Genomic DNA, 24,827 nt, shown 5'->3' with positions numbered 1-24,827 from the left:
TGACGAGACTCCCCCCCCAGCTATAAAGCCCCGAGTATCGGCTACTGGTTGTGCTAAGCTGGGGGGGCTCTTTGGTACACGAGTCAGGTGGGAAACTGCTGCCCTGAAGCAAACAAAAAGAAACACGTCTGACTGTAGTTATCATCTTTTGTAATGTGTCCAGAAGGCGTCTTCATAAATGACAATGTGTAGGAATAAACGCTTCTGTTTGTGTATGTCAGAAGTCAAATTTCGGTGATCTGCTCACCTGTGTTTGTTTACCTTTCCCATATTTCATTTTTGATCAACATTATTCTGCTTGCCGTGTTCCGGTTTTTCAGCCCCCCCACCACAGCCTTAATTTATTGAATGAATCTAAGATTGTTCTTATAGAAATAAATGGGTGATTTTCTTGTGCTGTGCACACATTTGAATGGGTGTTTAAAATAGACTCGTGACCAAGCACAATTTATAACCAGTGTGTTTGTGCCATAGTCCCGTTGTCTGTTTCACTTTCGGTTCTGTTTTATTTATGGCTGCAGCTGTCACCTGTACCTGTGGGGGGTGGGGGTCTAACGTCCGAGGGCATTGCTTCACAAGTATCTATCTCTGACCTGCAGAATGCTTCTACTCCTAGGTTACTCACCGACCTCATTGACCCCTCTGTCTCGTTCCCGCAGGTCTTGGGTGCTCCCATGGGTCCTGGCGGCAACTCGGCCGGTAGCCACGTGATGCCCGGAAGCAGCCCTGGCATGAGCTCGCCGCAGTTCATGGGTCAGCAGGGCTACGGTGAGCCCAACAAGGGCTACATGCAGCAAGGCCTGTATGGGCGGCCGGGAGGCAGCGGGGGCTACCCAGCAGGACCGGGGTATGGGGGCAGGTGAGAAACACTACCTGCTTGTCACTACTGCTCCCCTCAACCTGAGCGCTGTCCAGTGCCAAGCCAAAGGGAAGGACTTTGACCCAAGAGGACATGCTCCAGTGTGATGAGTACTTGTGTGGTCTTGAAATGGTGGTTAGCGCTCCTACTTTTGGACAGGTCACAGGTTCGAATCCCACCTCTAGCTGTAGTACCCTTGAGCAAGGTACTTACTCTAAATTGCTCCAGTAAAATTACCCAGCTGTATAAATAGGTAAATAGTTGTAGGTAGATTTGTGGACACACAAGTTAAGGATTTTATTTTTGGCACACTGTTGATCTACCCGCAGGTTGATCTCGGCTGTGCTTGTGCGTGCGTGCGTGTGTGTGCGTGTGTGCGTGTGCAGGCTGCCTGACGTCAAAGTTGTAAGAGATTTGCATAGCGGCAGTGCAGCGTCTGTCAAAGTGGGAGTCCTGCCTCTGACTCACGCCCCCCCATGCGATCATCCAGGCTCCAGCTGGATCGATTTGCATTGTAATACGTACTTTGAAGCACTGACTGAGAACACGGCATTCCGCAGGGTTGCGTTCAGCCGTCTCGGTGACACAAGGCGCCACCCATAGGATCGGCTTGCAGTCGAGATGCGAGGAAGAGCCAGTGCTTTTCTAGCTCCCCAGATACTGCTTCATAATACATTTACCATGCGGGTCACAACCTTTTCAGAGCCCTTTGTTTGGCTCTTGTGATGTCGCTCTCCTCGTGTCGTTGTGTGCAGTCCATTTTTGCGGAATGAGGCGCTAATAACACCTGCTGCATTTGCCAGCTACCCCAGCAGCGGCGGAGGGTCTCTTGGGATGCCCCCCCATGGCGTGCGACCTCCGACTGACTTCACCCAGGCTGCCGCCGCTGCTGCAGTGGCTGCTGCCGCTGCCACGGCCACAGCCACGGCAACAGCAACAGTGGCAGCCATACAGGAGAAGCAGAACCAGGAGCTGAACTACGGCCCGGTAAGGATGTGCTGGTGTCGGCGCTCTGACAGTTACACTGACTCATATCTCATCTGCACTTGATGCAAATGGACCCTCAGAGCTGATTGCTGCTGAGGAATGACAGTGATGTGTCCACACAAGAGGACACGCTGAGCAATCTGTAGGTGCTGCTCCCCCTGCTGGTTGCAGGAGGAACAACTCAGGCAGCACGTGATGCAAAAATTCTGTGTTGCTGCACGCTGAACACCGCACGGTTTCCTTGTTCTTTTCACGAAACACGCTCGCTGCTGACAACATCAATCCTTGTGTATGTGTGGTTAACTCTGCTTTACAGTGCTTGGTTGCTGATATGTTCAACAGTTTTTGTCCCTCCTCCGCAGATGAGCGGTGGCTCGTCCTACAATAGCCAGTTTATGCCGCACTCAGGGCCCCGGGGCCTTCCTGGCATGGCGCCCACAGGCATGGTCCCCTCCCGCACCCCTTCCATGGGGCCCATGTATAGCAGTCAAGGGCAGCGGTTGCCACAGCATCCAGGCTACCCGGGGGCCCAGCCGGGGCCCCCCCGGCCTCAGCAGGGCATGAAGCGGCCCTATAACGCAGAGGTGGGTCATGGAAACGCTGTGCTTGAGCGGTGTGTACAACAGTGTATATTCGGCTCAGGTGTATCTGATTTAAAAACTCTGAGGGGTCGTATGTATAAATGTGTGTGATGAGATAGGATAAACTACTGCAGCTGTAAGAACTGCACGCCGTTCCTCACTCCCCCACTATCCCCTCTCCCAGGGCTTCCCTGGACAGCAGTATGGACCGGGCATGGGCAATGCAGGGCCCTACCCTGGGCAGCACCTGCAGTACCACGGTCCCCCTGGGCCCCAGCGCTCTGCTGCCTCACCCTCGTACCCTGGCCATAGGATGCCCCTCCAGCAGGGCAATATGGGCCAGTACCCGCCAGGTCCTGGGAACCCGGGCCAGTACTACAAGGTGCACCATTGTTCCGTGGACACCCTTGAGGATCCAGATTTAAGTGCTCCGGCCAACTCGAAATAGAAGTATTTCTTATATTTCATATTGAATGCAGGGTTTTCATTCAGAAATGTTTTACTTGCAGATTCCTGTAGTGAAACATTATAGCATGAATTAGGTGGTAAAGTAGAGGCTCCACTGTTACTACGTACACAGGTCAGGAACCGTGTTATTTTCTAAAGGTTTCTCTCGAAGTTTCAACGTGCGACTGTTTTGGCAGGCAGAGCAGTTCAACGGGCAGGGCAGCTCCTTGTCCGCCATGACTGGTGGTACCGCGGCTGGAGGTTATACCACCTTCAGTCAAGGGGCAGTCAATGGGGTAAGACGTCGTCATGGGTAAGCCCGGTTTGGGCGAGGAGTGCGGTGTCAGACGGTGTGGACATGTGATCGGTTCACGTCATGCTATCCTCTAACTGGGTTCCTGTCCCGCGTTCTCAGCCGGCTCGGGCCATGCCGGGATACCCCAGCTCTCCCCTCCCTGGGAACCCCACCCCACCCATGACACCAGGCAGCTCCATGGCCCCCTACATGTCCCCCGGGCAGGATGTCAAGTCTCCTTTCCTGCCTGATGTGAAGCCCAACATGAACACTCTGCCGCCCCCTACAGGTACAGCACAGCATGTGTGAAGAGGGCAGGTGTCCCTGCCTTGTCTGGGGGGCTACAGTGTGCGCTGGCTTTGAACTCTCCTTCAGCTGCAGAAGCTGTGTTGCTTCAGATAGGGCAGTAATTTATTGTACCAAGTGCTTAAGTACTGTAAAGGAAAGAAGCACCTAGGAAGAGACCTTCCCTATTTTAAGAACATGGCAGTGAACATTTTTGAATCATTGTTCATATGTAATGCTTTTTGTAATTGGAACACTATTCAGCAGTAACCCAGGATCAACGTAGGAACTGAACTGAATGAAATCATACCAATTTTTCCGCTTTGGTTTTGTTTAATCCTGCAGTTGCGGAGTCTGCAGTCTGGTCATGTGCTGTCTGTGACCTAATGTTTCATTTTACATTGCTGCTTTATGGTTGTCACTCTGTGTTGTACATTGTAAGTCACCTTTGACGAAAGTGTCCGCTTAATAAGAATAAAAATAACAGTGAACAATCATATACATGTGCAGGGAGACCTTTGAGATGACAGGTATTCCACAGGTTTTCACCAGGATGTTCAGGACCTTGGAGACACTTTGGAACACTAACCATGAGTAGGGAGCAGTATGTGATTTGTTGATTAACTGTACCCCTGTTCATAGGGAACCCCAGCGATGACCTGCGGCTGACCTTTCCTGTTCGGGATGGTGTGGTGCTGGAGCCCTTCCGCCTGGAGCACAACTTGGCCGTCAGCAACCACGTCTTCCAGCTGCGTGATTCCGTCTACAAGACGCTCATGATGAGGTCAGACTGTCTGTGGCACGGTGGCTGGGATAACGAGCAGACGTAATCGCGTTAGAACTCCCTTCTTGTGATGGACTGCAGGGAGGGATCTGTGCTTTCAGCTGCTCCAGGTTTCCAGAAGCATGCTGTGCTTGTTAGCTTTGCAGGGCATTGAACTTGAATCGCTTTGGTGTCATATGCAGCGTGTAAAGTAATGTTTTGAGCTTAGTGTCGTAGTGTGTGAATCAGGCTGGTGAAAATAATGTAATTTGATACATTTTTGATATTATTTTCCCCGTCTGTGTATTTGTAGGCCAGACCTGGAACTCCAGTTCAAGTGTTACCATCATGAGGACCGGCAAATGAACACCAACTGGCCTGCATCGGTGCAGGTGAGCGTGAATGCCACGCCCCTCACCATTGAGCGAGGTGACAACAAGACTTCCCACAAGCCCCTGTACCTGAAGCAGGTGTGCCAGCCCGGGCGGAACACCATCCAGATCACCGTAACGGCCTGCTGCTGTGTGAGTCTCGGGTCCGACATTTGTGTCGTCTCAGCCGCTGTCCTTAAGATGTGCTGTTTGTGTGGTACAGTCCCATTTTCAGGGTCTTATCGGTGTGTCTTTACAGTCCTTTTCTATCGGCTAATTGTAAGTGTCACCCTGACGGTCACCTTGACCCATCTCTCTCTTTCTCTCTCTGCTTCAGTTCGTTTGTTGCGGTGTCTTGGCTTTCTTTAACTTCTCTTCTTTTTAACATTTTTTCCTGTACTGTACATATGTCTGCACCAAGCATTTGCTCTCCATTTCTTCTTTGTCTACCAAACATTGTTTAAAGCAACGCAACATTTTGGATCAGTTCAAGCATCATAGAGCCTCCTTTGTTGAGATCACGTGTTCCATTTATGGTTCTTGGATTGGCACAAAGTGGTGAGGAGGAGGAGACAAAGTGTGCATCACGTCATTTTGGCATGTATTGATCATATTGTTTTTCCCGCTGTCGCAGCTACTACTGAGCTACTAATAGCGTGCAATAAATAAGTGTACTTGCGCTGGTCTGCACTAATCCACAGACAGTCAGTGCTCTGGGCTGTGTTTCCTGTGTGTCCCTGACACCTGCCGTCTCCCTTTCCCTCCACAGTCTCACTTGTTTGTGCTGCAGCTGGTACACCGGCCATCAGTGCGCTCCGTCCTCCAGGGTCTGATGAAGAAGAGATTGCTCCCTGCAGAGCACTGCGTGACCAAGAGTGAGTGCAAGAACACACACCTCAGTAGCTTCCTTTTTCCATTCACTCCCGCTGCCAAGAAACTGCTCGCTCTGGCAGTTGCCTTGCTTCTGTAGTCCAGCTGATCCCTGGTGCCTCTTTAATGTCCCGACCCCCCTCAAGCCTGGTGGGCATTTCTGCTCCTCTTCAGCACTCATGTTCAGGCAGATTTACACTGTTTTCTGTGCCTCCAATCTTGTGCAGTTAAGAGAAACTTCAGTAGCGGCACGATACCGGGGACCCCGGGGCTGAACGGGGAGGACGGTGTGGAGCAGACGGCCATAAAGGTGTCCCTGAAGTGCCCGATCACATTCCGCCGTATCCAGCTGCCAGCGCGGGGTCACGACTGCCGGCATATACAGGTGAGTTGGTGAGGTGACTTGGTCTTGAACCTTTTAACTCTAAAACAGAGCCGTGCTCACATACATGCATTGATGTGTAAGTAGTACTGCACAGTAGTGTGTGTGTGTGTGTGTGTGTGTGTGTGTGTGTGTGTGTGTCCAGGGACAATTCTGTCAAAGCTCAGCTCTGTCCAACATGCATATTCCATGGAATCCACAGCTGTGATATGAAGTTACTCCTCATAGGCCACGAAATCTTAGCTGTGTGTGGCAGGGGTGCTCCTCCTCCTAGTCAGTCCAGCTGGAAGCGGCTTAGACAGCGGGTGAAGCAGTTGCCCTTGTCTCACAGGCTCTGTGTCAATTATGAAATCAGTGTAGGTTTCTAAATGAACATGTAAATGAGGAGCTATGTTGTAAGGGCTTATATGACCAATATTTGGGAGGTAATATGGTTGGAAAGCTGAACACTTGCTTTGTAACATCGGCCGTGAGCCTAAATAGACAAACACTTTGCTTCCCTGTTCTCAGACTTCTTACTGTAAATTATCTGTAACTTCTTAAACTAATTATTTCCTTCAATGACGGTGAACGTAAAGTGATTTGGATGCTTCTAAATTATGATGAAATGCAGACATACTTCTTTGGCAAGGAGAGATGGGTACCAGCTACTGTGATTTTGGTTTATGTCGCAGCTGGATTCACCAACCATTTAAAATAATACAAAAACGAGGAAGAAAAACACACTTACGGGGTTTCTTTTTTCCAAATATGGGCAAGGAAAACCCCAGTTCTTCCCTTAGGTGGGAGAATCAGAAAGTTATGGGGGAGCAGCTTAATTGCAAAGACCCTTACGGGCAAATGAGACGCCATGTTCCGTGTCAGAACTGGCTAATGTACATTGATCTAACCATTTATCTGTGAGCTATTAAGGCTTGCAGATGATACGTTTTCCCTGTCATTGCAGTGCTTTGACCTGGAGTCCTACCTGCAGCTGAACTGTGAGAGAGGGACTTGGCGCTGCCCTGTGTGCAAGTAAGCTACACCCAGCACCTTAGCCAAGTCCACTAGGACAGTGTCCAACTCCTGTTCTGTGTACACTGGAGGTGGGGGGCAGGGGTGGGGCATGGCATACTCTGAGCTCAGTATTGGCATCATGACTTGTCATTTCCTTGCAGTAAGACTGCTCTTCTGGAAGGCCTGGAAGTAGATCAGTACATGCTGGGGATTCTCATCTACATCCAGAAGTGAGTGAGGTTTTTTTATTTTTATTTTTTTTTTATTTTTAATAAAGGTGTTGTTTATTTAACATGAAAATCACACCACCGTTCCATGAATTTTAGTAGTTCTTCCTTGTACATTTGTTGTCCAGAAGATGAACTGCTCCCTTTTCATAATTTCTTCCGTTTCCTGTCTGTTCTCATCAGCTCAGACTACGAGGAGATAACAATTGACCCAGTGTGCAGCTGGAAGCCTGTTCCGGTAAAACCTGACTTGCACATCAAGGAGGACCCAGATGGACCAACCCTGAAGCGCTGTCGAACCCTGAGCCCCAGTCACATGATATTGCCCAGTGTAATGGAGATGATCGCGGCACTGGGTCCGGCTTCATCACCGTACACCCCATTACCGCAAGGTGGTAGCAGTAACACACCTGACTACTCCAGCCAGGGTAAGGGTGAGCTGTTTCTGAGTAGCCACATGTTTCCATTCATCGCAGCATTTCACACTTTTCCCAGTTGTCATTACAGGAAAAGTTTACACAAGTGTGACTGATGGCTGTTGTCAAGAGTGGTTACCGCTCTGTAATGTAATATGGTCACAATATCCATGTAGCTGTGAAATAACAGGCATAAAATATTAACTAGTCTGCCGACAATGTGGAGTACAGTTACAAACACTTGCCCGCACACGTTCACACTACTAACCAGGTTTTGTGTTGTCTGTGTGCGCATGTGTGTGATCTTGTCTCCAATAGCTGGACCGGGGTATTCAAATCAGCCTGGATTCTCTGACTTCCCCAATGCCCCGGGCACTCCCACGCTGGGGGAATTTTCCTCTGGACCTCCACCTTTGTCCTACCAGGCAGACCTGCCCACTGGACTGTTGACCCCAGAGAAACCGGTGGGACACCCCATGTCTACACAGGTCAGTGTCCATTCCTCCCAGTGGGGCCTCATCATTTCAGTGCAGCTGCTTTCATTTTGAACCGCAACCACGGTTTGGACAGCTACTGTTTTTGAATACTGAGAACTAGCCCTCGCACCGCTTCCATCCGCTGCCCCCACCCCTGTTCAAGAGACATATTTCAGTGCCATTTATTTTAGGGACGCTGAAGGCGGCTCCACATTTTGGCAGCATTTCTGCACCTACACAAGAAGTGGCAGCTTGAATAAGCCTCGGTAGCTTCATCTGGTACCGATGCAACTGTGCACATAAGGCCAGTGAAAGATGAATGTATTAATGTCCCACCTGGAACGTCAAACGATTGAACCTGAGTTCTACCTCAAGAGTCTGCCTGGCATGTGTTTGCCAAATGGTCCTTGGAGTCGCTCCACTCCTGAGAACACCCATGTGCAGTGATTTGTGTTTCCATTTATTTGTTTAGCTGACGGCAATGTTAAGCTACTTACGTTTATTTACCCATTTATACAGCCAGGTAATTTTTACTGGAGCAATTCAGGGTAAGTATCTTGCTCAAGGGTACTATGGCAGGAAGTGGGATTTGAACCTGAAGTACTGAGTCCAGTGGCTGCAGCTCTAACCATGACACTGCAAGCAGTGAGCACTGCAGCCATGGAAATGTTTGTTTCTGCTGTCTTTATGGGGAGGAAGTCTCTGGGAAATGTAGACCCTTAACATGACCGGAAAGCTGCTGCCCAGTGGATCGGATGACCGTTTTCTGGTTCTGTCTCTCGTTTGACTGCTTAAGGGTTTTTCTTCTGTGAAATTATGATTTGTATTTGTCAGTACTGCCTGTTCAGCTCTTCGGCTTGTAACTCACGTGCCGCTCTCTCGGTTTCTATTCAGATGCCACATGCTGGCCGCATGGAAACTTCCCATAATCCCCTTCAGCAGCAGCAGCAGGGCCTCCATGCTGGCTCTCACCTTGGTGGCCCTGGGGGACCTATGCATTCCCGCAACCCTTCACAAAATCCGCGGCTTCACACAGACGGCTCCTTTAGCCTTGGAGGACCAGGAGGGCAAGGAGAGGTGCCGGAACCTTCTCTGGATGTGAGTTTGGCTTTTTAAAAAAAAAAAAAAAAAAAAAAAAAAAAAAAAAAAAAAAAATCCAGTCAACCTTTCTTTCGTGTCCTGATGTCTGAAGGCCAAGTCATCTGCTTTATAATAGTATATTGTAATACACTATTTCTCACCTGTTTTATCTAGAACAGCTCATAATACTTGTGTGTGGCACCTTGTCTGATTCTACAACTTGATGTTATGTAAAAGTTGGGGGCCAACCTGCTACTTGAGTGCCTTTTTTTTTTCCCAAAAAAAAAAATAAATTTTTTTTTGCAGCAGTACGTCGCTCAAGGGGGGTGCGGTGGCGCAGTGGGTTGGACCACAGTCCTGCTCTCCGGTGGGTCTGGGGTTCGAATCCCGTTTGGGGTGCCTTGTGACGGACTGGCGTCCCGTCCTGGGTGTGTCCCCTCCCCCTCTGGCCTTACACCCTGTGTTACCGGGTTGGCTCCGGTTCCCCGCGACCCCGTATGGGACAAGCGGTTCTGAAAGTGTGTGTGTGTGTGTGTGTGTGTGTGTGTGTGTGTGTGTGTGTGTGTGTGTGTGTGTGTGTGTGTGTGTGTTGCTCAAATTATGCACACACATGCTTGTGTTTCCAGCTGCTGCCAGAGCTGACAAATCCAGATGAGCTGCTGTCGTACCTTGGGCCCCCGGACCTTCCAAACAACAGCAACGACGACTTGCTGTCCCTCTTCGAGAACAACTGAGTTACAGCACCTCCATCTCCCGTGATTTTCTGAGTCACCCCAAAAGAGGAAAAACACCTCTCCTTGGATCTTTTTGGAGTGGAATGAAACTCATACCACTTGTTTAAATCCAACCACATTCCCTATGAAACTGGAAAATGGCAAGGGATGCTGGGAAATGTTTTTACAACAACCATGTGACTTTGAACTGCCTATGAACTGTGTTAATAGATTTTAGTGTTTTATATTTTTAAGACGTTGCCCTCAGTTTTATTCATCTGTGATGAATGTTGCAGAATGGCTCCGCGGCTGCAGTACAGTTCGTGGAATAAATTTAGTCCGACGGGAAGCTTCTGTTTCAAACCAGTCTAATACATCCGTGATATATTTTGAAGCACATTTCCAAAATAACACACACACACACACAGAGACTGAAACCGCTAATCCCAAGCAGGGTCACGGCAAACTGGAACCTAACCCAGCAACACAGGGTGTAGAGCTGGAGGAGGAGGGGACGCACCCAGGACGGGACGCCAGTCCATTGCAAGGCACCCCAAGCGGGACTCAAACCCCAGACCCACCAGGGAGCAGGCACAGGCCAAACCCACTGTGTCACCGTACCCCCCAAAATAACAGAAGATGGTAAAAGTAATTAGCAGGTGATACATGGATTTGATTAAGGCCTGTAATAAGAGTGGCTCTAAAATGTTCCTCGGCACTTAACAATGGCTTAAATGAAGGTAGCCAACCAGAGAAGTGTCTCCCAGATAATGTCCCTTGTAGATACGTGTCGTGTCTCTGCTCTTGCTCACATGGCTGTACGTTTATCCCCATTGTGACCCTGCAGGGAGCTTCTGATTTCACCATCATAACTATGTTCGGTAGTCGTGGGTTCCATGGGTTCGTCCCAGTCCTACGTTGCTCATACATTCTACCGCTTTTCACAAACCGACCAGCTCTGAGACAGCAGGACAGTCTTGTCATCACTTTTGTCCAGTGAGACTGTTAGAGGTAAATTAAAATAGACCGCAGTTCCCCAAAAATAGTAAGGTCATTTTGATATCAGAATTGGGGGGGGGGGGGGAATTCTACTATGCTACCCTGTTCTAGTTTTTTTTTTCTTTTAAATTGGTGAGTTCACTGTTTTTCTGTCCTGGATTTAAAAAACTTGTTTCCCTTGCCTTCCTATCCTTGTATCTCTGCCTGTTTTGTGGTCATTTCGTGAAGGATCTGTTCATACAAATGAAATGTATTTTTCATGACTGTCAGTTTTGATTCGCTGAAACCTTTTCAGAGCTTTTCTTTAAAGGAAAGGCGACAAAGCCCTGAATCTGGCGAGGACAAATCTAGTTCCTTCGGTCACGGAACTGAATTTACATGTGCTCATACGGAGTGCGGGGAGTCCTCTGCTCTCCCTGAAGCACCATGCAGAGTGGGGAAGTCCCTAGAAGAAAATGAACCATTAAACTGCAGATGTGTACTCATCTCTGTGGCAAGAGCTTGCAGTGCAATGACCCATAGTGTCATCGGGGACCTGCCCCACCCGGTCTGTCCCTAACACCAGACACATTATGTCCTCTCCCAACCTGAAACACCTGTTCTGGGTGTGTGTGTTCTTTTATCGAATGGGGGGGGGAGTCTTCCTACCCTGGCAACAGTCCAGGTGCAAGGAGTGGTCTGCTGCGTCACGGGGAAAGAATGGCCGTGCTCCACCATAACAAATGACCGTAGTATTCCAGTACAGCTGTTACTCCATTTACTTTGCCATGCCCTCTGGTTATATATCTGGCTCATGTGTTTAACGTTTGTTGAAAAAAGCACTCGTTCGTTGGGGCTCGGGGGAGGAATCCTGACTCCCTGGGATCCTGCTAGCAAAGGTGAACCAGAAACCTGTTAAGAAAATGGATTTCAAGGTGCTCAAAAGTCCTCTTCATGTTGCACCCTGGGAGAAGAGACATTTCACGATGGAAGTGGACACGCTTTTTGTGTTTTAAGCACAATACTTCCCTCCCGCTGTAAATATCCATATTGAACACTAGAAGAAATGTGCTTAAGGGCAGACGTGTTTTGTCCTTGTCTTAATCCTCGTTTCCGTCGATCGCTCTCCGTCTTTCAGGAGAGTCGCATTCGAAAGGAGTCCATGGTTCAGTTCCTTGTCTTGTCTCATTTATTTATGACTGCGTTTGAGGCCCTGCCAGCCACCTGCAGTTTGTAAGATAATGACCCAGAACATTGAGTTATTAGATGTGCAACTGTTTTGTTTCAAGTTATTTGTGTATTATATTCATTTTTTATTAATATTATAATTATTAAAGATGATTGGTGTACCCTGATGGCACTTGTGTCCTCGTTTCCTACGAAACCGGCTGCCCACACGCATCCGAAACGCCTCACAGAACATGGATCTTCATGAAGTGAAAGAAAGAAAGAAAAAAAACAAGCTGTGCAAGAAAGATGCAAGAACTTGAAATATTTCAATTTTCAGAGTTGTGTGAACTGGTCAAATGATTTGCTTTGGAGCATCAGTAAATATTAAAATTCACCTTGTTACAGCTTGGAGTGATCAGTATATTAACGCGAGTGTCCTTGAGGGGCTTAAAATCGAAAATTTAACATTCATGTGAAAATAAATATTAAGTCTCAGACTCAGAGTCGTCGTCTAGTATAAGTTAACGACGTATAATCCCAAATCGTTCACGGGTAGAGTAGTAGAGACACGAACAGGAATGGTCGATTTAGTATTACCTAACTGATACGAGACAGCGGTGAAACTGTTTCTGACAAAGTGTTTAAAAATGAAATAAAAAACCAGGAAAACTGCGGATAAACTGCAAATTTTTCTTTTTCTATCGAAATGTGCGGCGAAAGCCGTCAGCGGCTTCGACAGCATCATAGGCGTGGTTTCGAGTGCAGTGCGGTGATATTCGCTTCACTCTTCACATATTCAGAATTTCAATTTATAATTACACACACGCTGCGGCGCAAACGGCGTTTAGTGCATTTCTTTGTCCTTTTGCACAATTTAACCGATTTTTTTCGTTTCTACCTTTGTGAAGTAATCGAGAAACCATCGCCATTACGGATCACTAAAAACAATGGTTTTCCTCCCATGGCGCTTAAGCCGGAGCCGAAATGGCGGACCGTTTTGATCCGCCCCCTAGTCCTTTAAAGGTGTAGGCTCTTAAAACAGCCCGCGCCGTTCTCGGGTTCCACCTATAACGTTCTTTGGCAATAACTATGGGCTTGAATACCCTGCCGTCACTCGTATGTAAGACAACTGGTAGACTGCAGTGTCAATTATTTGTTTGACTCCTGCAGTTTGCGAGCACAGTCGGTATTCTCAAAGAAGATACGACATTATAAATTATGCACCGTTGTGACTCTGTATTGGGTTACGTCTGCGTCAATCAAAAAATAGCACGTCTCCATTGGTTTTCATCCAGCGCGGGGCTCCCATTTGCTCTTATATATTCCCAGCTCGGGGCACGCGCGTCCTGTTGTGACAAAGCTGCGGCACAATTCTGGCAGCGGTAACCGAACACACATTTGGCACTTACCTGAAGAGGAAAAACTGTCAAACATCAGCATGGCCAATCCGAAAGTCTTCTTTGACATCACTGTCAACGGCAGCCCTCTCGGCAGGATTTTCATGGAGGTAAGAAGAAGGTGCTGAGGAGAGCTGGACGTGACGCTGAAATAACGGTTTGCCAGCAGTTTTTTGGGGCTGAAGCGCATTTTCCGCGGTGCCGAGAACCTGTGTTTCGCGGAGACGAGCAGTGCGGCACAGTACGGTACGGTACAGTACAGTACAGTACAGTACTCGTTTCGTGTGCATCGCTACACAACACATCGGCCGTCGTCTTTTCTGGGCTCCGCCGGGGTCCGGGCATCGCGTTCAGCCCCGCGCTCCTCAGTCCCTGCCTGCCTGCCTGCCTGCCTGCCTGCCTGGTCTCTGCGGCTGGACGCCGGGGCAATGATTCAATGAATGGCCGCTGGGGACGAGCGGCTCCTGGATGCGGCTCTTGGTCTGGCTCGGCTCCGCTAGGCTCCGCTACTAGGCTCCGCTCGGCTCTACCCGGCTCTACCCCCCGGGCCGTGTGGACGCAGCCCGACAGTGATGTGTCCCGCAGCCGGACGAGCACTTATGGTCCAGATTTGTGCGGGAAGCGATGCACTTTTCGAGAAACAAACAACAACATCATGATGATTTTCGCGATCATCCCTCCTCTTAGCTCGAGCCGTTTCGGCGGCTCCGTTGCCCGCGGTGTCCGTCTCTGCACGGCTCGCTTCTGTACTTCCTGCTCCCCCCCCCCATCCCCCCATCCCCCCTCCCCGTCACCGCTTTCTCCGGCTCGGCTCGGTGTGTCCGCGGTCCGGGATGCGCAATTCAGCGGCATAAAAACTTGAGGTGTCTGGGGGGCCAAAAGCATCACAATTAGCGCTCAGTGGGAGCTGGGCTTGACGCGACCTCCCTGTCCCCACGCCTGTGATATGACCGTGTCGGGTGAGTGTGCGGCTCCTTCCTCTGGAAATGACACTTTGTCACGTCTCAGTCCCGACAATGACACCGATAGCGCGGAGCTGCGGCGCCGATGCGGCACACCGTGAACGCGCACCGCGGGGACGCGCTCCTCTCGCTCCTTTGCTTTGTCGCCGTGGATGGAGGGGGCGAGGGACGCGGGTGGAAGCGGTGCATGTGCGACGTTTCTAGATGAATCAGCCAAGGAGGGCTGTGTTTAGGGGTAACTTAAGTTAAATAAAGGGCTCGCGGGAGGCGTGTGTCAGGGGGAGGGCTGGGTCTGCGGCTGTCCGAGCGTCTGCGCGAGCGGGCATTTCCCCTTCCTTTTCACCACGAGAAGCCCTTGCTTGTGTCCCGCTGTGTCCACCCGCAGCGCGTCTCCAGTGGAAAGTCCGCCGCTTCCTGTGTGCAGTGGAAAAGTACCCGGAGTGAGCGCGTTGGGGGGCGGGGCGGGGCGGGGCGGGGCGGGGCGGGGGTGGGGCTGGGGGGCGGCGGCTGTGGGTGCGAGTCGAGCGCTGGACGGGTCATCCGCTTCAGCGCAGCGCTGCAAACCAGCGGGAAAACGGTGTAAAACCGCCTGTCTGCAGGGCGCGTGCACGGCGGCGCTTGCGCTGACTGCTTGCACATCTCGTGCCTTCGGACAGGGCTTAAGCACAGCCTGTTATGTTTGCATAATATTTTGCTCCATGTGCCCCTGTGTGCAAAAGTGGAGGCTGACTGTCCGGCCGCAGATGAGTGCCTCCTCCCACCCCCCACCTGTACTCTGGATAATGATGTAATTGCATCTGGGAGGGAGGGCGACTGCATCACATTCTATTTTGACATGCGGTGAACTGTGACCGAGTTGTGAACATTGTTCCTAATTACAGAGCAAGGATGTCGCCTCCTAACTGTGAGCTTTTCTTCTCCCGACAGCTGCGGTCTGACGTCGTCCCAAAGACGGCAGGTAAGGCCTTTCTAAACGGAGCTCTTTTCCTCTTCTCAAGTACTGCTAAGACTCCTTCCTGTGCTTGCAGCCACGCGTAAATGTGTACAGTGATGGGATTACAGTACAAGAGCGGTGAAGGGAATAGGTTTAAATGCCGACGGGTTCAGGATGCACGCTTTTGGCGGCGAGGGCGGTGCTGTGGTCGTAAAAGGGTTTCGTGACGTGGCGGCTGGTGCCAGTTGCTCTTCGCTGGGAAACGTGGGCTCATTTCCACGCATTCCATCAATTGGTTGTGCTGAATGGCCTGGCAAAGACACTGTAACAGCCACCGCAGTATTCTGCAGTTCTGGATGTTAACAGTTTGTGCTGCTGCTCCGCTCTGTCCAGAGAACTTCCGCGCCTTGTGCACTGGAGAGAAGGGCTTTGGCTACAAAGGGTCGAGCTTCCACCGTGTCATCCCTAATTTCATGTGCCAGGTAGGCTGGCTGGGTTCCAGGTATGGAACACGGTTGCGAATGACAAGTCAGACTAGTCTGTCCCCCTCCGTGGTGGACTTCCGTTGGGTAACTACAGAGTAAGGTTTGGAGACCTTTTCTTCTAAGGTGTGGTCCGCACCCTCGCTGACGTTCAGCTGAGTGCGACGGCAAGACGGTGTAGCGTGCTCTTTAGCTGTGACCCTTTCTACTGCCACGACAGGGCGGTGACTTCACCAACCACAATGGAACCGGGGGCAAGTCCATTTACGGGGAGAAGTTTAACGACGAGAACTTCACCCTGAAGCACGAAGGACTGGGCACGCTCTCCATGGCCAACGCGGGACCGAACACCAACGGCTCCCAGTTCTTCATCTGCACGGCCGACACAGCCTGGTGAGGCTCTCTACACGATGTCGATGCGATCGGCTCTCAGAAAACATCACAGGGCCAAAATCCTCCTCGAGCTGGACAAGTCGGTGTCATATTTGGTCCAGACGAGTAGCGCAGGGTGTCGGCGAGTCGTTCGAACCAGGAACATGAGTGCTGATGCCCATCGATGAGTTTTCAGTGCCTGCTCGTGCTTTGAGGATCACAATTGCCCAAAAATGTGGTACGCAGGCCCACCCTGGTAACATTGATTGTTATTTCATTTGATGCGTGGTGTTTTAGACAGAGATGGGGCCAGATGTGGAAGCACAACTCTTGGAGTGTGTGGTTATGAAGCTTCTTGCACCAGTTCTCATGGTCGACAGACAATTTTTGCTCACAGGTGATGAGAAAGCATTTGCTTTTGTACCACAGTAAAAGACCTCATCACAGTGGTGTTTGAAGGTGTTCTGCTTGACAGTTTTGGCTTCAACTCAAGGTTCTGTCGTAAAGGGTGTCCATGACTCTTCTCTAACAACCGTTTAAAAATAATTTAGAAAATCACATGGGATCCCCATGGTCAGAGTTACCCCACTTAGTACCACCTTTACTCATTGTGTCCAGTTCACTTGGTTGTGTTTGCACATTTTCAGTTGTTACCCAAAACTCATTAAATACACCCCCCCCAAACCCACAGGCTCGACGGAAAGCACGTGGTCTTCGGGAAGGTTGTGGAAGGGATGGACATCGTGAAGAAAGTGGAGTCTTACGGCACCCAAAGTGGCAAGTGCACAGCCAAGATCTTGATCGCCAACTGTGGGCAGCTCTGAAGGCCAGCCTTGCGCCGTCACCCAAAGTCAACATTCCCAGCCAGATGTTATATTGCTCCTCCCCCATTTCTCCTTTTAGGTTTATCTGTTCCTTGTCAGAACCTACCGTGTTTGGTTTACCTTTGGTTTCCTTTGGTTTTTGAGAGTCCAGCAGGACCAAAAATGTTGATCAAATTCCGAAATAAATTGGGAACAACTTCCTTAAAGATGGGGATTTTTTTTTTTTAAATTTAATTTTTTTGGAAGTCTGCAATTTAGATGATTCAGTCCTCCAACATTACCATACATGTTTCTTTTGTCACTTCAAGTCAGTTGCCCACATGGAAAGTGCCATTAAGTCAAAGTGGACTCCTAGCAAACACTTACATGGTTTTTACAGAAGGGGAGGATTCTCCACTGCCTTTGGACACAATACGGGGAAGATGTGCAAACTCTACGGGATTCGAACCCCCATCGAAGATCTTGTGATGCATCAGCATTAAACACTGCACCATCTTGGCACTTTCACAATAAGTGTGCCTGTGCACACACGCACACACAGTCTGAAACCGCTTGTCCCATGTGGGGGTCGCGGGGAGCTGGAGCCTAAGCCGGCACCACGGCACAAGGCTGGATGGGGAGGGAACACACCCAGGACGGGACACCAGTCTGCCACAAGGCACCCCAAGCGGCACTCGAACCCCAGACCCACCAGAAAGCAGGACCCAGTCAAACCCACTGCACCACCGCACCCCCTACTTTCACAATAAGCTGTCGGTTTAAACAAAACACACCCTACCTCATTCCTACTGCTATCAAAGTATTGTTTACAGTTCCATAGTCCCTTAAAATTAAATTACACAGTGGCGTCACACTGGAAATGTATCCTTCCAGCATTTAGATTAATGTGTAGGCCTAGTTCTGAAAACAAACAGCAAAAGCTGTGTTTTTCACATGCCACATACAGTAGCTATTGAGTTTAAAACCCATCTAAAATGCATGGCTCTCGGATATGTATCTGGAGGAAAACAGTGGTCGTCTTAGTGTTTCACACTTACAAAGTTGAATGGATGATGTGTTAACAGAATTTTGGAAACCTTCACTGAAAGCAGACCAGGGTTAATCTTTCACCCTTCATCCACATAATTTCGATAACAGTTAATGAAGTTTTTCCAGAGTGATTCGGATCGTCTAAAAGCTGCAGGGTCATTTCCTCAGCTGGGTTTGAGCGGAAAAGAAGAAAAACTGGGTTCTTACTTTTGCGGAGCTGTTGAACTTGCTGAGGCCCTCATGACAGGTGGCAGGTGAGTACCAGTGCCATGGAGCTCCACGGATTAGTCCTGGACCCTCAGTGCCCTGCTTTGGATGCACCTTGAACGGGCTCTTTACTGTGTGCAGCTTTCGTTTATTATTACCTCATTTTTATTTTTTTTTCCATACTTTATTCATTACCATAAGAACAAAATTACATTCCACATCACAGAAAACATCCTCACATTCCATTTTAAAAACATTTCTCTACATAAACATGACAGAGCTTACTTCTCCAAACATCTTATTTCACTAATACAAAGAGAAATAAACATCAGAATTAAACAACAAAAATAAATATCCATTTTGACAAAAGGAACCTGAGACTTTAAAACCCTTCACCAAAAAGCAATTTACGTACAAGATTTAAAAAACATGTATACCACATCAACAAGAAAAGTACCCAGGCACCCATGTCAAAATCCCCACATTCTGATTTTGCTGTCAATAAAAACCATAAAAATATTAAACATTCATGCAACACACCTCTAAAAATAAAACATTTTAAAATCTAAAATACTATAAAATCTACAAATTAAAATCAATTATTCAAACAGTTTTTCTAAACAAAAATCTCTGTCCTCCACAGCTGTCAGGTGGGACTCTCTCCCCGGCCCTGACAAACTGAATGTAGGGGGAGACCCCACTTGAGACAAGTCAATAACTGATAAGCCCGAATGATCGGGTACCACTATGGAGGAGGGAGCATTTTCTCGGCCCTTTTGAAGGGTCGCAGTCAAGACCGGCACCCCCAATGTAGTGCCGGAGATCAACCCAGCCTCCCTCCTGCGCCTTCTCTTCTTCCTGGTCACTCCCACAAAATCCCATAAAATATCCAAGTGACCAGGTGTGTCCCTCCCTCTCCTCCTCAGCCCGGGACCCCTCAAAAGTGCCTAGTGAAGAAGGAGACTGTGGCACACTGGCCCCGGACAACCGCTCTCTTACCTCCGCACCCACCGCTGATCCCAGCTGCTCAGCAGCGCCACCAGACGAAGGCTGGGCTTCCACACCGTCCCCTGTCGGCACCGCCCCTGCCCACACCACCCCGGCATAGGTCGGCTTGCGCAGCGGGCAGCTGCGGGAAAGATGATCTCCCCCCCCCCCATTGGGTACAGCAGCGGGAGCCTACGCAGTCCCTAGCCAGGTGGCCGATCTCCAAACATCGCTGGCACTTCATTGTCTTACATGATCTCCCGGTGTGTCCCTGACCAAGACACAAATGGCAGGAGGGAGGCTGACCAGAATAAAATAGATAGCCTCTTGCCTTACCCAAGGTGAAATACGCAGGCGGGTGCCTGTAACCGTCCATCCCTGCAGGGTCGGGATGTAGGTGAACTAAAAAGCGTCTCCGTCTAGTCCAGATGCCCAGAAGGTCCAGGTCTTCCTCATGTCCGAGGAAGACATTAACAAAATCCCCCAGGAAGGCCGCCACGACGTCTGTCGACATGAAGGGATCGAAGACGTGGACAGTCACAACTCTTCTATCTGTCCTCCAGAGTGGCTCGATGGAGTAGGGGAGCAGCTTGGAATGCATTGCACTCACCCTACACGTCTCCAACACCCTCTGATAACGTTCATTAGTTGCCAGTGTGACGTCGAAGAAGGACAACCGCCCATTCCTCTGGATGCAGACAATGTCCTCCGCCGGAAGTCCCAGGAGTCCGAAGACGATCTCACGAACAAATGGAATGCGCTCGTGAAATCCGATGACGTTGTCCCGGTTCCTCTAGTGGAAGAAGATGGTATTCTTCAATGCCTGCATCCTTCCAGCCGTCGTCCTCACAGCCAAATATAGTCTCTCGTCTTCCCCAGGGGCAGCTAATGTTTTCAAGGAAAACATACTCTGGGCAATCCGGTAAAGAACGATTAAAAAACAAAATCTGTGTCACCCTGTGGGGACGGCAGACAAGCCACCTGAAACCCTGCACCTTAGGCTTAGCAGGCTACCCAAAAATAAAATAAAACCCTACAAGGGAGCAGAGCTTCGCCCCAGGAAAGCTGACATGCCACACACAGTCCTGAACATGGCTCCACTCTGTTCCCGCTAAAATCTCTGGTACTACACTTGATCGTGGCTACCACAAGGCAAAGGACAGATGGAAAGGCCTCTTGGGTAACTGTGTCTGAAGCTCTGAGGATGGACGTCTGCTTTATGGAACTACATTCTTTTAAAACATATTGTACCTTCTTTTATCTTACCCCTTTGTATATTTATTTTCTTTTATATTTGTTTAATGTGTTGTTTTTACTTGTACAGTATTTTATTCACAGGTTTCAGTAGTTTTGTGTTGTTGGGTTTGTGCACTTTTGACTAACTTATTTTTTTAATTTGTGTGGGTTTTATTTGTATAGCATCTTCTTTACAGGTTTTAATGGCCTTGTTTCATTAGGTCATTTTGTGCACTTTTAGCCTTTTATACTGATGACTAATGATGTGTATGTCCGCTTTGTATTTATTTGTCTGGTTTTAGGGGTATGATAAAGTTTTATACTGCAATACTATATGACATGATGACTTGGGTTGAGCTGCTATTGGGGGGCAGTCCTTTCGTGGGTATGTTGGTGTGAGGAAGACATGGGTCAGTTATATTTTCTGAAGCCAGGAAGGGGGATTGTTATGGGAAAGACTCTGTCACTGTCTTGATAATGTATTTTATGTAATGGCTGTTTAGTAATTTTGTTGACCAACTGTAGGAAAATGGCTTTGGGTTCGTTTGACTGTGGATTTTTTGATGTTTGTTTTTGGTTGTGCATTTTATTGATAACTTTATTAAAGTTAAAAAAAAAAATGCAGTGCTCTGCCCTGCCGGCAGGGGGCGATACAACATTACATTGAGCCGTATCATATTATATTATATTATATTAGCTCCCTGCGACCCCGTATGGGACAAGCGGTTCAAAAAATAAAGTATTATTATTATATTATATTATAATTTACATATATTGATTTATCATAATCTTTTCTCCAAAGCGACGAACATCTCATAGAAAATACAGTGTGTTCATTACATTAGTAGAAAGAGACACTTAGATACAGACGCGTGATTAAAGTGCAGTTAGTTTCTCCAACGTTCATCACACGAGTGAGATATTATATTATATTTTATTATATTAAACACCAATACACTGTACAGGTATGGCATTACATAAGTGAAGAGTAACCAAATGTGTGTGGTTTCGCAGTGCGATGTTTGACACGCTCTGCAGAAGAGCCGCTTCCCTCTCAGGGCAAAAAGCAAGAAAGACACCGTTTTATTACCATTTCATATGACGCTTTTGTCCAAATGAGACTTTTCATCTTAGTTTTGTACACTGAGGAACATAAATTATAATTATTTGCACACACATAAAGCACGAACGTGCTGTACTGTGGGATTCGAACCCGGGACCCCTGGACTGCAATATGGCAGCGCTGAACATACAGTTTCGATTGCTCACCATTTCCCATGATTATTTGAAATGGCAATAAGATTTTTAACATGGCGAAAATAAATCTGGCTATTATGACTGTTGCACCGCTACATACAAATATAAATACGTAATTAGTTATGGATGGGAACGCAAAGACTTAACTAAACCGAAGCGGCGCGCTCCACCACCCCGAGCACGATGTTCTTAAAGAAAAAGGCTTGTGCTCTGGTGAAGATACACAGCGCAAGAAAGTATGCTCATATTGATATTATTACTTACAATAAAAGTATTACCACTTACTATAAATAATCATAGCACAGCACCCTCTTTTTGCTTAGTAATGTTACCAAAAAATGTATCCTTCTGGCGCAAATTCATGTATCAGAAGGGTAATGTGCCTTTGTGTAACAAGGTATTAAAAGGCAGCACATCTCACTGAAGACCAGTGACCAACCCATTCATCACCTATATGAACCAGAAGGATCACCATGTTACTTCTTCTGACCTCAGCAAGAGCTGCGCTCTATGGTTCCCACCCATGGTTCGCTCGTTGTAAAGACCACATCACAACCCTAACATGACGATCTAACTTGAACCGGAATAACGACACACAATCCTAGTATTGTACTACTGACAGCTATTGAGTTTTTAGTGAAATAATATTTATTATCAATGTAGTTTTTAACGCTTCAAATTGCATTCTGGGAAGTTTTGATTGGTCAGACATTTTTGCGCTTGTATTGGTAGTATGACAATATATTCTAGTAATAAAATATATTCTGTGAAGTGAATCTTTTAATTTGCAATTAGAATCATTTATGAAGTATTAAATTTGAACTTCTACTAGACTGTTCAAAAACAGTCGTGGGTGGTGGAATTCATATTTTTGTTAGGGTAGGATAGCAACAAATATATGGCTGAGAGGTCCTGGTGAAGGAAGTTCCGCCTACAACTTCACTTCCCCATTCGTGAGTCTGTCCTGGCTGCCAATCATATTGTGCAGAGAGCAGTCAGTCTCCCAATCACATTTCTGCATACTATATGCGGAGAGGCAGACTGCCAATCATGTTGCAGCATACTGTATGCGGATAACAGCCAGGCAGCCAATCGAATTACTGCGCGCTGTGTACAAGTTGTAGACTAGTAAACGTGAGACCATCCAGTTCTGTGAAGACCTTATTTTCATTAAGGTATGGTAAACTGTCCCATTCTGCATGAACACTTAAAGATGTGTTGTAGTTTCCTTTTCTGTTCATCTGGCATACTTGAGAACTTTATTTTAGTGTTACTACTGAGGGAAGGTTATCAGGTTTCTGTACTGACACTCCGCTGAGGCGATGATGAGCTTTTTAGGGACGTCACAAAACGGGGGCGTGTCGTGACGTCAGCTGGAACGCGGAGTTGGTATCGCGTTTTTTCGGGTGTTCAGCGCATACCTCACTAAGTGTGTTTTTCATGCTAAATCCGTGTGGTGTTCGTTAAAATTCATGAGGACAGTGACGTAGTACACGGATACCCCTACCCCCCGTCCCGGCAGTTCGCGATATCACCTGGTGATCTTTAAATTCATGACCCCAAATGACCGTGTCTTTTTTTGCGGGGGGGCGCAACAGTTACGTGCAAATATTGTTATCTCTGCCTACGGATCGGATGAACATTTCCAACATCGGACGCGCGTTTCCAACCACATGATATCACATTGTTGTTTTCTTTGCCGAGAAAAGGACGTTGCATGCCTGCTTGAAAAGTAAAAACTGACCTAGATAGCAATAGCATAGGTTCGAATCCCACCTCCTGCTGCAATAGCCCTGGGAAGGTTCTTACACTGAACTGCTCCAGTACAAAGCTGTCTAAAGAGGTAAATCACACATAGCGTCAGCTCAATGAATTCATGTAAATGGAAGTAAAACTAAGATTTATGCCGCCTGTCACTCGTGGGCTGCAGTTCCCCGTCTTTCCACTCGGGGTCGCTCTGGCGCAGCGCTGTCTCGTCACTTGGGAAATGGTTTACTACAGTATAACTGAAATAAGTGTCCAACACACACACACACACACACACACACAGACATTTTCGGAACCGCTTGTCCCATACGGGGTCGCGGGGAGCCGGAGCCTAACCCGGCAACACAGGGCGTAAGGCCGGAGGGAAAGGGGACACACTCAGGACGGGACGCCAGTCCATCACAAGGCACCCCAAGCGGGACTCGAACCCCAGACCCACTGGAGAGCAGGACCCGGTCCAACCCACTGCGCCACCGCACCCGCTTAAGTGTATAATATTAATGGAAAATTCTGTGGTCACTGAAAAAACTTAATTCACAGTAAAATATGAAGGGCTACTGATATGCCAATTTGGCGCAATAGAGGCAGAGAGTCGCGTAAAAAGTGTGTTACAGGAATCACACACCACTTTTAGGGATGATTGGTTAACCCGACTTTAATAAAATAAAACGTCTGGGGAATAACGAGTCATCGAGGAATTTCCATTCGCGTGTTTTCGGCCGTGCAACGCGCATGCGCATGTGACTCCAGGAGAAACGCGTTTCCTTTTGGGAGTCAATAGTGGCGGAATCGCTGCGAACAGTTCGCGCTCTGTCCGCCAGATGGCGCCACTGCTTTAATTTGCTTTTGAAGTGACTGGCCCTGTTTAACAGGTCAAAGGAAAAAGGAATTTCTACGGTCGCTGCAAATGTGAAGATCAGATACAAGAAGCGAAGTGATTTGCATTGAAATGTTCTTAGAGGAATTCAAAGAGCAAAAAACTGCTGATGTTGTTTTACATTTATTCTTTTGACTGAGGCTTTTCTCAAAAGCAACTTAAAATGCTCAGCTACTTCCAGCAAGTTCCCCCTTTATACACAGCTGGGTAATTTTTACCTGCGAAATGTAAGGGTAAGTACCTTGCTCAAAGGTACTGCAGCATTAGGTGAGATTGGAACCAGCGACAGTCAGATCTGACAGCAGCAGCTCTAACCATGAGGCTGTCAGCTACCCTATATTTACATACACTTATCAGACACTTTTGTCCAAAGTAACTCCCAATGAACTCTATGTAGTGTTACCAGCCCACACACCTCATTCACCGCGGTGACTTACACTGCTAGGTACACTACTTACACTGGGTCACTCATCCATACATCAGTGGAACGAACACACACTCACACACACACACACACACACACACACACACACACACACACACACTCTCTCTCTCTCACTCACACACTATGGGGGAACCTGAACAGCATGTCTTTGGACT

General features: G+C 48.1%; 2 protein-coding genes and 1 non-coding gene across 5 annotated transcripts in view; 2 read left to right on the top strand and 1 right to left on the bottom strand.

Moving 5' to 3' along the window:
* The window catches only part of zmiz2 (zinc finger, MIZ-type containing 2), a 31,267-nt gene extending 19,186 nt beyond the window's left edge, over positions 1-12,081 (top strand). For all 3 annotated transcript variants that reach the window (XM_018750949.2, XM_029253264.1, XM_029253265.1), the window contains exons 4-19: positions 660-859; positions 1,663-1,846; positions 2,209-2,430; positions 2,612-2,809; positions 3,072-3,170; positions 3,290-3,458; positions 4,097-4,238; positions 4,531-4,741; positions 5,358-5,463; positions 5,686-5,843; positions 6,787-6,854; positions 6,998-7,066; positions 7,247-7,491; positions 7,798-7,967; positions 8,850-9,053; positions 9,662-12,081. In XM_018750949.2, the coding sequence (XP_018606465.2) occupies positions 660-859; positions 1,663-1,846; positions 2,209-2,430; positions 2,612-2,809; positions 3,072-3,170; positions 3,290-3,458; positions 4,097-4,238; positions 4,531-4,741; positions 5,358-5,463; positions 5,686-5,843; positions 6,787-6,854; positions 6,998-7,066; positions 7,247-7,491; positions 7,798-7,967; positions 8,850-9,053; positions 9,662-9,769 (2,553 nt within the window). In that variant the 3' untranslated portion in view covers positions 9,770-12,081. The remainder of the gene's footprint in view (positions 1-659; positions 860-1,662; positions 1,847-2,208; positions 2,431-2,611; positions 2,810-3,071; positions 3,171-3,289; positions 3,459-4,096; positions 4,239-4,530; positions 4,742-5,357; positions 5,464-5,685; positions 5,844-6,786; positions 6,855-6,997; positions 7,067-7,246; positions 7,492-7,797; positions 7,968-8,849; positions 9,054-9,661) is intronic.
* Positions 12,082-13,224: 1,143 nt separating this feature from the next.
* ppiab (peptidylprolyl isomerase Ab (cyclophilin A)) lies at positions 13,225-17,073 on the top strand. Its single transcript, XM_018755658.2, has 5 exons — positions 13,225-13,403; positions 15,183-15,213; positions 15,583-15,671; positions 15,892-16,064; positions 16,735-17,073. The coding sequence occupies exons 1-5, from the start codon at positions 13,335-13,337 to the stop codon at positions 16,865-16,867; spliced, it is 495 nt and encodes a 164-aa protein (XP_018611174.1). The 5' UTR covers positions 13,225-13,334; the 3' UTR covers positions 16,868-17,073.
* Positions 17,074-21,947: 4,874 nt separating this feature from the next.
* LOC114910801 (small nucleolar RNA U13) lies at positions 21,948-22,052 on the bottom strand. Its single transcript, XR_003797806.1, has one exon. It is a non-coding gene; the product is annotated as a small nucleolar RNA U13 (small nucleolar RNA).
* Between the last annotated feature and the right edge of the window lie 2,775 nt (positions 22,053-24,827).

The sequence above is a fragment of the Scleropages formosus genome, chromosome 6, assembly GCF_900964775.1.
Source record: "Scleropages formosus chromosome 6, fSclFor1.1, whole genome shotgun sequence".
Classification (NCBI taxonomy): Eukaryota; Metazoa; Chordata; class Actinopteri; order Osteoglossiformes; family Osteoglossidae; genus Scleropages; species Scleropages formosus.
Note: the sequence above shows the minus strand (reverse complement) of the source record. Positions and strands in the feature narration are given on the sequence as shown.

Bases quoted from the DNA above. Each gene is read 5' to 3' on its own strand.
- ppiab (XM_018755658.2), top strand. From the start codon at position 13,335: ATGGCCAATCCGAAAGTCTTCTTTGACATCACTGTCAACGGCAGCCCT. The intron at 13,404-15,182 runs GTAAGAAGAAGG...TTCTCCCGACAG, and splicing joins TCGGCAGGATTTTCATGGAG to CTGCGGTCTGACGTCGTCCC. The intron at 15,214-15,582 runs GTAAGGCCTTTC...CGCTCTGTCCAG, and splicing joins CGTCGTCCCAAAGACGGCAG to AGAACTTCCGCGCCTTGTGC.